General features: G+C 34.4%; 1 protein-coding gene across 1 annotated transcript; it reads left to right on the plus strand.

Moving 5' to 3' along the window:
- Positions 1-1,261: 1,261 nt before the first annotated feature.
- Positions 1,262-4,483, plus strand: LOC133308442 (cysteine proteinase inhibitor-like). The gene is made up of 3 exons (XM_061509063.1): positions 1,262-1,427; positions 1,825-2,032; positions 4,256-4,483. Exons 1-2 carry the CDS (start codon positions 1,326-1,328, stop codon positions 2,026-2,028), a joined length of 306 nt encoding a protein of 101 aa, XP_061365047.1. The 5' UTR covers positions 1,262-1,325; the 3' UTR covers positions 2,029-2,032; positions 4,256-4,483.
- The last annotated feature ends 7,422 nt before the right edge of the window (positions 4,484-11,905 follow it).

Consider the following 11,905-nt stretch of genomic DNA (forward strand, 5'->3'; position numbering starts at 1 on the left):
ACTAACAAATCCAACAAACGATCCTAGCTTTACTACATTCCCTCTTTTTTCAATTATTGTGATCAGCATCAGATTCCAAAATAATGAAGATAGATGCTCATATGGACGGACATAAATCCTTGTTATTCAGTTTCAATTTTTTTCTTAAAAAAAGAACCTTTTAGATTTGATGTTAAAAAGATAGATATAGCTTCAAAAGTTAAATAACCAGTAAAAAAAATTGTTTCATTTGAGCTGATGCTACTGGGTTGTCAAGCATCCATTTGTTCTAAATAAAATGTTGTGAACTGTGTAAAAAAAATGTAAATAAATAATAATAATAATTCTCAAATAGAAGAGGAATATCCTATCAAGCAAAGGAGGGATTTTATAAATTTTGTACGTAGATTAAATACTCTTTTTGGTCCTCAGCAAATTTTACGATGTCCGTTTTAGTCTAAGCAAATAAAAAGGTCCATCGTGGTTCCTGAAAAATTCAAAATGGATCCATTTTAGTTCTTTTAGGGACTAATATGGATCTTTTTTAAATTTGTGTGGGACCACAATTTCAACTAAATGGGTCCATTTTGAATTTCTTAGAAACTACGATGATTTTTTTAGAGTAAACACCCTTTTTGGTCCCTGGCAATATCTACGAAATCCATTTTAGTCCCTGACAATAAAAAAAGACCAAATTGGTCCCTAAAATTACGGAAAAAGGGTCATGTTAGTCCTTATGTCAACTCCTCCGTCACTAACGTGTCCCTTTTTACATACTGTTAGGGATCAATTTGGTCCTTTTTTATTGCCAGAGACTAAAAAAGATTTCGCAGATATTGTCAGGAACCAAAAAAAGTGTTTACTCATTTTTTATTTGTTAAGAACTAAAACAGGTATCGTAAAATTTATTCAGAACCAAAAAAGATATTTACTCTTAATACTATTTATTAGTTTTAATACTATTTATTAGTTAATTAGGCAAAGTTAATAATATTAATAGAAAAAGGTTACAAAAGATTTGAACAGTCGGTGTGGATAAATCATACATCACTCGAATGCTTAAGATCTAAGAAAAAGACCAATGGGGACGTTATCCAGTGCGTCCGACCCTAAATTTATGTCAACAAAATCATGGTTGACCATCCAGAACAAAGCTACAGAGAACATGTCATTGGTGACACGTTGTCATGTTAACGGAAATGAAAATAACAATCCCGCAGAGGATACTCTCTATTATTATTTTATTACGCAATGTTCATGGTAAGTTAACTACATAAAGGGAGAAGCACATCAAACCCTTCATTGCTCACATAAGAGAGAGAGAAAGACAAAGAAAGAGAAGGATAATGGCAGCACTTGGTGGCGCTCGCGATGTGGCAGGAAGCCAGAACAGCCTTGAGATCGATAATCTTGCTCGCTTTGCTGTTGAAGAACACAACAAAAAAGCGGTTTCTTTCGTACTTTCTTTTTCTCAAAAAACATTTTTTTTTAAAATAATAATATTTCATTCTGCATTTGTTTGTTACACGAAATGTTCATGTGCTTTATGTTAATTCGTATTGGGTCTGGCCGATGATCGGTTTTGGTTATGATTTGGCCGTGTTAAGGTTTGTTCGGAAATACTCATGTTTATGTTGAATTTGATTCTGTGTCTCTTCATTTTGTTATTTTCGTTTGGCTGAATTGACTATCAATTTTTGGAATTTACTTCTGGGGATAATGGTTAAGTTAGTTTTGTAGTCCTAATAACACATGGTTTTCTATTTTCTATTTCTTTTTATAATTTTGTGGTAAGGGGATTTCAATTTTAATTTTAATTTTATTGAATTCGTGATGGTTATGCAGAATGCGCTTCTGGAGTTTGGAAGGGTGATAAGTGCAAAACAGCAAGTGGTTGCTGGTACCTTGTACCATATCACTTTAGAGGCAAAAGATGGTGCCAATAAAAAGGTTTATGAAACCAAGGTTTGGGAGAAGGCATGGATGAACTTCAAAGAGGTGCAGGAGTTCAAGCTTGTTGGAGATGCATCTTCGGAATCTAGTGCTTAGCTAGGTATTTGATTACACTACACAATTGCATCTATCTGATTTTTAAATATGATGTGTTTATGATGAATGCAATATTCAATATTACTAACTTGTTTTTTTTTTTTGCCTTTATTGATACGACTCTTAAACTGTGTTTAGAATGAATGGGAGAAGAAGTGGGGAGGGGGAGGGGGAGGGGGAGGGGTTGAAGATTAAGAACTTGAAGTCTGTAATCAATTTCTGGTTTAATTATGGGCTTTATTTGTCAGTTATATTGCTTCTGATATAAAACGTTGTGGGCTTCATTAATTACAGGGATTTATTTGTTGTTGCTTTGTAAAAATATGAACAAACTTTTAACTCACCGGTGTGTAATTGCTATGTGGTGCATAGGCTGCTATGTATAACAGGACAATAAGTTGTTGCTTATCATTGCTATAAGATTGTGTGAAATTAGACATTTGTCATATTTACTGATGAATCGGCTTTGAGGGTAATGGCAGTGATATATTTTGGCCATGAAGATTGACTTAAGTTAAACATTTATGCAATTAAATTTATTCTTTTGTGATTCATTCTTTGATCAGATTCACTGGTTTTGTCAAAACCATTGGGCTCGAAGGGTGGACGACGTACAACCCCTCCTACCTATGCTAAAAAGCTTCACAATATTTAATTATTTATTAATAGAATAGGGGGCGGTGAGGAGAGAGCTTGTGATTGTTTAGTCACACTCTGATATCATGTAAAGAACTAATTCAATCTAAAAGTTTAAACGGTTAAGTGAAGGCCAATTAATGGTTTTGTATTTCTCTAACAATAAAAAATTTCATATTTGCATGAATTTTATAGCAATTGGAAGTGAAAAACATTTTAGCACATTGGGAAGAATGACCTTTTCATTTACTTTACCTCTACTCCCTTAAGAATTGAGGTGGTGTATTTGATCACTAATTTAGGACTTATCTATTGCAATTTTTATGAAGCAGAGTCACCATTTTAAAGTGAGGGAGTTTCAGTGTTTTCCTTTGCTCAAATGCTCTTGAACAGGTTTTACGTTTCTTTGCTTATTCTGTATCAGGATCTCTGTATCCTGCATTCCTGCTATTAGCAATAGAGCTTTACTGCTTATAAGGAGTACTGTTGGTATAATATGCATCATTTTATGTTTCAAGAATTGTGGGCTATTGTCCTTGCCATTTCCCATCATTTGAACTCAGGTTGAACCCAATACCCAATTAAGGGATGGCTAGCTTGACCACTAGCAGGGTATTCTTTATGGAACCATCATGACTTCACTACAGACTAATGTGGTTTTCATTTAGATGGAAAATGGTGATGATACGCAGCTGATGTGATATGTTGATATTTGGTTATTTTTGCCTAATTCAAGTATCTGGATACTATACCAAGATATACAGATATTGATGAAGAAATATCCGGATATTTGTCGGGTTTTCTCAAAACCCACCCAAGTATTAAGCTTTCCCATCGATGTGTAGAGAATTTCTCTAGAGACCAAAATGTCTTAAAATTTAGAAGTTTAAGGGGCTGGTCACTTGAGAATCTCTCTATACGTGAATTCTTTTCATGATGACTTTTGTATGTGTTACCTACATTACTTGCTTGCATCTTCTTCTGTACAATCAGGAATAAGATGATTACTACTAGAGCAATTTATTGATACCTTCTCGAAAGGAATCACCTAGGCTAAGGCTAGAAATAGCCACTCTTGTGTGGGTTTAACAGGGATGAAATACCCCTCCTATAAAGTAAATTTAGTCTTGATTAATAATGATTATCGTATGTTTCTTGGACTGCACAACCTGTCCATGGAGGAGGATTAAATAGATAAATAGAAAATTGATTTATGCCAAATTCATTTCTGTGTATCAAAATGTCTTCTGCCAATAATGGAATTATACGGATGGCTGCCAAATTCTTCGGTTTATTTATTAATCTTATATCTTAATTTCATTCCATTCTGTATATCTTCTTGCTGGTCCAACTGTACATATTTTTTTTTTTTTGTAGTGCTGTAACGATATTTTGAAGCGTAACCCACCGGATGCGCGTGTTAAAAATGGGTTGCATATCAACGTAAATGAATAACTAAAAGACCACTATTTCCTTTCATTTCTGCAGCCTTTTCATTTACTGTTCCAATAAATATCTTATATGGGTTAACATATGGCTTATTTCCCTAGTTCTTTTGGGATTATAAAAGAAGTCTTCCTTGATTTCCCAGGTTACTGAAGAATGAAGATTATGTGCCTAGCGGCTCAAGGTGAAAGCTAAGGATATATAAAAGCATGCTATGTATGTAATAAACGTTGCTATTTACCTCTGAGTTCGGGATTTAATATTTGAAGTCATAAGAATACACTCGTTGAATGCATTTGGCATCCCCTTTTAAGTATTAACTAAAGGGAATATATGGTCCTTTTGTGTAAATATTATCTATTGATGTTGTCAATTTCAAGGTGAAATATGAGATCTTTTATTGCTATGGGTTACTAAGTTTATGTAAAAGGAATTTATGGCAGATCGATTATTTTAATATTATTTTTCAATAAAAATTATTGAAATAATGCAATTTTGAAATATATTATTAAAATAATGCAATGAGTATCATATGATAGAGATGCTGAACCGGCTGTGCATGCATGGAGGTGATGCGGAAACTCAGAATTGTGTCATGTGTTTAATGGGGCAAATTTAAAAGTTATACTTTAAAATACAAATCCAGATTTGCAATGTTGGACAAATGACTTCAATACTCAAGAGGAGAGTGAATTGAGTTTTACAAAAAAATTTCGCAAAGTGCCTCTTTTGATAATTTAAAGGCTATTTCTTCAATAAAGTGATTTAATAAGGAAGAATATAAGTGTGAGAGCAAGTGTACTGATCAACAAAGTAAACAAACGAATATATAAAGACAATCTAAAATGCAATTTTCATACTTAAATAAAGAGGTTAAGGTTAGAGAAATTGCAAACTAGATGTATCCTGGTTCAGTCCACCACCACCGTGACCTACGTCCAGATTGAAGCCGCTCGATCAATATTTTTTCACTAACTATCAAGCTTGAGGGTGCTTGACAAACCACTACAACTTTTTAAGACTTCGGGTTCTTGATGCCTTACAATTTTTCACTCCAAATTTTCTTGGAAATTTGGTGACCTCTCTAGTGTATAAGGTTCACTCTCCTAACTATTCAAGAAATCAAAGAAGGTGTTTAACAATGGCTAAGTACTCTCAAAGTACAAATAACACAAGTTGAAGAACAATGGTGGTTGACACTCTCACAAGAATAAAGCTCAAAGAGAATTTATGATCAAGAAGACAAGAATAATGAAAATAGAATGAGAATTATTGAGTAATAATGATCAAGAAGTGTGTCCCATCAAGGAGAACAATATTCTCTATTTATAGAGGGCCCCATGGCCTTTTTCACACTCATTTTCACAAACTAGCCGTTTTATAGCCATTATTTTGTCTTCTGCACAGTAGGTAATCGATTACCATTGTGTGGGTAATCGATTACCAACCTGTTGAAAGGTTGTATTTTACCCAAAAAATAGTTTTCTCTTGATTCAAATCAGTTTCAAATATTGTTTAAACATTTTATGAATATTGAAAACTATATTTTCATGCTGGGAATGTATTTGAATGTCAAACGATGATTTAATGCATGTATTTGAAAAATACTTTAAGCTTCGTTCACGTAAGGAATCGATTATCCTTTCAAATGATCCTAAGTCCTATACTATGTTACTTGAAGAATACTTGGACTTATAGACTTATCTTGAAGCTTGAGTCCTGATCTTGTTTAGATTTCTTTTTGATGGTTGAACCTTGAAGGTTTCTTTCCATGCTTGTTTGTTATAATCAAAATCGTTGAACCTTTATATTCTTTTCGTAAAGTGCATTGGTTCCACAATCTCTCCCTTTTTGATGATGACAAACTCAAATTGAGAAAAGGATTAGTATAGCATGTATTTAGACAAATGTAATATTGAAACTCCCCCTTAATATATGATTGATATAAAAGGTGAAAAAATTAGATTTCATGTAATCTCCCTTTTATATTTGAATTCCATTCTCCCCCTCTTTACCTTAATATATGCCTATGATTTTCTCAATTTACGTATCTTTCTCCCCCTTTGGCAACATCAAAAAGCATGAGTGTATGATACAATAGTAACAGAAGAAGAGCAATTAGAAGAGGAGGAGCAAATAAAAGAACAAAGCATTGCACAAAGGAAAGGGACACATGTGAAGAAAATACCAATAAGGTTTAGAGATGACATGTAGACATTAGGTAGTTACACATTGTTGTATTGAAAGTGACGTGTAAAGAAAGGTAGAGTTAGTGGAAAGGTGGTTAGAAGTAGTGGGAGTATAAGAATACAGATCACGATATACATTGTATCTTTTGATGAAATTCAATAAACCTAAGCATTCTTTTCTCATCTTCATTCTCTGATTTCTTTCTTCTCTTCCCCAATTCTGTTGATTTTCCCTAATAGTAGAGACACTCTCTACCAGTGTATATATAGAAACCTTAAAACAATCCATGCAAGAAACTAGAAGGAAAGCATAAGAATCCATAAAAGTTCATAATAGTCCATAATCTAATCAACCATAGTCCATAAAGTTAGAGTCCTGGAGATGCAAAATATCCAAAGTAACATAGCAAAATATAAGCATGTTATAAGTCCTAAAGCAGAAAAAATAAAGATCAGGGACTAAAAGTCATCAGAGCCAGGTTGAGGCGGTGGTGGTAGAGATGGAAGAGGAGGAATGTGAAGATAATCCTCAATGCGCTTCAGACGTAACTCCATATTAGCAAGCATGGAGTGAACTGTAGAGAATTGATAGTTCACAGAAGCAAAGCCCGATTCCACATTGGTGTTTAATCGATTAAGGGAAGTGAGAATGGAAGCAAAAGTGTGATCTGCTGAGGAAGAAGAGTCAACATGAGGATCAACAGCCGGAGGATCATGTGGAGGATGGTCCTCAGCAATATCAGCAGGGATTATAAGAGCACCAAAGCATTGTTGGTCCTTGAGTACCACCCATGATTATTAGGTACCAAATTGAGGTTAGATAACACACTTTCAAATGTGGAATTTATTGAAAAAACAAAGGAAATTCTGGCGAAATTTCTAGAAATTGGCAAAATTTGGGTAAACTTTGGGAGAGCATATCTCCCTCCATAAAAGTCCAATAGGTACGTGCCATACGCCATTTTAAAGCTTGAGATGTCAACTACCTTGTGTAAACATTTGAGAACCATAGGATGTGTTCTCTGTCCTGTAGAAGCCAGAGAGCATGGACTTCTCTGGATGCCCCTGTGCAGGGGCTGTTTCTGGCAATTTTTGGGAAATTTATTACCGCTTCTTTTCTTGGTCAAATTAAATGTATGATATGTTAAATTGATGCTAGAGGTGTCTAGTTTACTATATAAAAATTTGAGAGCAATTTAATGAGTGAATTTTCCAGAATCGTTGAGGGAGTGAGGGCTGTTGGGAGCCCTGTTTGGGGTTGGCTGGCAGATTTTCTTGTCCAACTTCAAATGGCGATAACCAGAGCAAACGAGAACTTTATAACTCGTGTGATAGCTTGTTAGAATGATAGTTAAGTCTAGAATAACATACTAAAAGATGAGTAGCATGCATAATGCGGTTTATCCGCAGTAATTACATTATCGAACCATGTTCAGATAGGTAGAAAACATAAAAGTAAGATTTTAGCTAAGTGGGTTTATGGGAACCCCTTAGTGACTTGAGAGGAGTATTATATGATATTTAGACAGTTTAAATAATTATTTCGCAAAGATTTAACAGTTACGGTCACAACTTTTATTTATTACGCTTTATTATTGTTTTAAATGTTCGCGTAATAAAAAGGAAAAAATTTACTCGCATTTTTATAAATGAATTGCTGTGATTGTAACTGCGCTTAATATCATAATCAATGTTAGCAATACTGGTGTACAACAGGCTGTTACATTTTATGGTATCAGAGCAGTTTACTAGGGAACTCTGATTTTTGTATGATTGTATTATGTGTTGTATAGTTGTATGCAGACTCTTATTGATTATTGCATATGTGATTCCTTAGTGTGGGTCTGATCAGCCCATTCCTTTGTGTTATATGTGTAGTCATCATAAGAAGCCTGCGTGGCAACCCTGGAGTGTGAGGAGGGAAATGAAGTAAACTAGAGCAGAAATGGAAAGCAGGAAAGTAGACGAACTACTACATGAATTAAATGACTAAAATTAGAATGCAGAAATTAAAGACATAAGATAAATTTAAAGTGAACGCTGGGGTAATTCCACTAGCGTGAGCGGATGAGAAGAGAAGAATTAATTTTACATAAGCAGATACAGACAGAAACATATGTTATTCAAACATAAGGAAACATAACGATTACAGTTACAGATTGAAAGAGAAAACAGAGAAGAAGAGAAAACTCAGAAGTACCTCGCAATCTCTCTCTCTAGATTATCTCTCTAAAACTCAGCAAATGAAAGGATGCATTCAACAGATTGAAGCAATCCTTTAAATAGATCGAAAAAACACTATTGCTACAGTACAAGTTACATGACCGGTACTATTTCAACAGAGCAGGTTTAGTGAACAGTAACTGACACGTGTTGCTACAATAAACTGCTATAGATTTTTTGCTATAGTGCCTGCCGACACTTCTGATTGCGTCACTGCTTGCGTCACTTCTGCTGACATCATGCTCATGTCACTCTGTCATCAGCTCTGCTACAGTGATTATCTTCAACAATCTTCTGCCAAATCTATGCCAAAACAATCATCTTCATTTTGGTAGAACTCATCTGCTGAAGAGGAGATGGATGGAGAGGGAGAACCTGTTTTCTGTTTAGAACTTCCAGTTTCTTCCTCTTGAAGGAGTTGGAGAATGCTCTGCAAATTTTTTGCAAAGCTTTCTTTGCTCGTTGAAGCAACTAGGGCTGCCGTAATTTTGGCCTTCTGATACAAGAAAGTATAATTTTCTGGATCAGCTGGTTTGATATGTTTTGGATGTTGTTTGAACCAAAGCTTGACATTTTCTGGGCAAGCTCTAGATGCATCAAATTCTGTCCACCACTTAACAAAAGCTTGTCTTTTAAGTATTAGGAGTTTGGTGCCAGATTTATCTCCATAATGATACTGCCATGAAAATATCCATGCCAGAGAAAATTTAGAGAAAAAATGTAGGTCAATTGGGAACGGATATGTTATTTTGTCAAATTTTTTCGAAAAGATTGTTAATCCTTCGAACACCATGGGTGGAAGGATATCCAAGATTGGTCCAAAATAATCCCACCATTTGACAAACCATTGAGGGAATTTATATTGCACATTTTGATTAAAATAAATTAACAAAGAGTGTTTATTTTCTTTATTTTGCATAAAGAATACATTGGTCCAGGCTAATTCATAATCCCAATAGTTATGACCAATGGGATCATAAGGTTGGGAAAATTTGGTAATTTTGTTTGCGTTTTCATATTCTGATGAGGTAATTACTTTCAGAATCAGGATGGTTGAGTGAGTTATAAACTCAGGGTCTTTTGGACTTCTATAGTGTTTGATTGAAATAGAGTTTGAATCAAGTAAAACAAACTCATAGAAATTTTGGGATTTATTTGAAGAAAGGGGTTTGAAATGAAATTGATTGCCTTTGAAGTCTTTGGGAAAGATTTTCGCAAGTACTTTGGTTGGCTTATTATCCCAGTAGGCTGGTTCCATTTTAATAACTTCTAAGAACTTGTTTTTCAGGATATATGGTGTTTGGGCTTTTGATTTTTGGGTAAAGACTGGTTTGAGTTGAATTTCTAGGGCCCTGTTTGGACGGTTAGAAATCTGCTTATTTTTTAAGTTGTCAATCAAAACAGAAAGACTTTCTTCCTGTTCATCTTCTGAAGTTATTTCAGCTCAGGTTTTCTTTGGTAGATGAGTCAAACCTTGGTCTTGGAAGGCTTGAAGGGTTTGGATTGGCATAGCATAATCTGCCTTGGTTTGTTTAGAAGAGGAAGTATCCTCAACTCTTTAGGTGGATGACCCAGTTTGGGGTTGGGTTGATGACCCAGATTATTCCTGGGCTGGAGACCCAGACTTTTCTGATTTTTTAGCTAACCCAGCTAATCCTCTTTCCTCTGTTTAGAAGAGGTTGAATTTACCGATTTTGGCATTTCAGGATACTGTTTACCTTCCCTGCAGAAATTCACGAGTGAGATAATCAGGGAGAGAGTTTGAGGTGCCTTTGAGATATTCAATTTCAAAATCAAAAACACTTAAGATTGCTTGCCATCTAGCAAAAATTTGTTTAGATGCTACATTCTTTACATCCTTTTGTAAAATATCTTTTTCAGATTTGCAATCAACACGAATTAAAAACTTTTGATTTAATAAATCAGATTGAAATTTTGAAATACATAAAACAATTGCTAAAACTTGTTTTTTGACAGTGGAATACTTTTGTTGTGCTGAATTCCAATGCTTTGAAGTGTATGCAATGATATGCTCTTTGTCTGAGACTCTTTGCTTAAGAATGCCACCATATCCTATGTCTGAGGCATCAGTTTCAACAATTTTGAAAGCCTGAGGATTGGGAAGATAAACACAAGGAAGTTCCTTTACTTTAGCTTTGACCTGTTTGACTACGTTAGTATAAACATCAGTCCAGGCATGAGGGTCTTTCTTAAGACGAATATGAAGAGGCTTGATCAGATTATTAAGCTGGGGAAAGAAGTCAGCTACATAATTTAAACAACCAAGAAATCTTTGTAGTTGAGTTTTATCAAAGATTTGATTAGGAAATTGTCAGCAAATTCAATAGCTCTACAAATTGGAGTAATAGTCCCTTGATAAATAGTATGACCGAGGATCCTAATTTCTATTTGAAAAAGATTGATTTTTGATTTAGAAAGAGCTAAACCACTTTTCTTAATTACATCCACAAAAATATGAAGATGTTTGAAATGTTGATCAATAGATTGGGAAAAGACAAGAACATCATCAATGTAGACGATGGTGAAAGTTGAGTATAGATTGAAGATATCATTCATGATTCTCTGAAATTCAGAGGGAGCATTCTTCAGTCCAAAAGGCATTACCTTCCATTCGTATTGACCAAACGGAACAGTAAAAGCTGTCTTGTAACATTCATTGTCATTGAGCTAGATTTGCCAAAACCCAGATTTCATGTCAAATTTAGAAAAGATTTTTGCTGAATACAAACAATTGAGAAGATCTTTCTTATTTGGAATCGGATATCGAATCCATTGAAGTGCTTGATTAAGAGGTTTGTAATTGGTAACTAACCGTGGAGTTCCACGCTCAATTTCAGATTGCTTATTGACATAGAAGGCAGAACAAGACCAAGGACTCTTGCTCTTCATGATGAGACCTTTAGTAAGGAGATCAGCAATTTCTTTTTGACAAAAGGCAAGAAGTTCACCACTCATTTGAATTGGACGAGCTTTGGTTGGGATTTGCCTTTCATTAAAATCTTTTTCATAGGGAAGATCTACGATACGTTTTTTCCTTTGCCAAAAAGCATTCGGAAGATCAGAACAGATTGTATTCTGGATTTGTTCAAGCAAGACTTTGATCTTTTGTTGAACTTCAGGCTGCTTTAATTGATTTTCAATATTCTTAGAAGAAATTTCTTCTTTAAGAAAATTGATTTGCTTTTGTTTGTAATGAATAAAATTCAAATCTCTGATGATGGATTTCTTAAGAAATTTAAAAAGAATTGGTTTGTCCAAATGATAAGTAATTATACCTTCATCTGTGATAGTTAGAGGAAAGAGAGATTTTATGAACGGAGTTCCAAGAATAACTCCACTTTTGAGATTTTTAACAAGGAGAA

The sequence above is a fragment of the Gastrolobium bilobum genome, unplaced genomic scaffold, assembly GCF_033153095.1.
Source record: "Gastrolobium bilobum isolate Gb01-03AN ecotype WA unplaced genomic scaffold, APGP_CSIRO_Gbil_v1 utg8847, whole genome shotgun sequence".
NCBI classification, from domain to species: Eukaryota; Viridiplantae; Streptophyta; class Magnoliopsida; order Fabales; family Fabaceae; genus Gastrolobium; species Gastrolobium bilobum.

What these genes read in the sequence shown, in the direction of transcription:
- LOC133308442 (XM_061509063.1), top strand. Translation starts at nt 1,326, where the DNA reads ATGGCAGCACTTGGTGGCGCTCGCGATGTGGCAGGAAGCCAGAACAGC. An exon ending in AAGAACACAACAAAAAAGCG is followed by an intron (nt 1,428 to 1,824) that starts GTTTCTTTCGTA and finishes ATGGTTATGCAG; the next exon opens with AATGCGCTTCTGGAGTTTGG.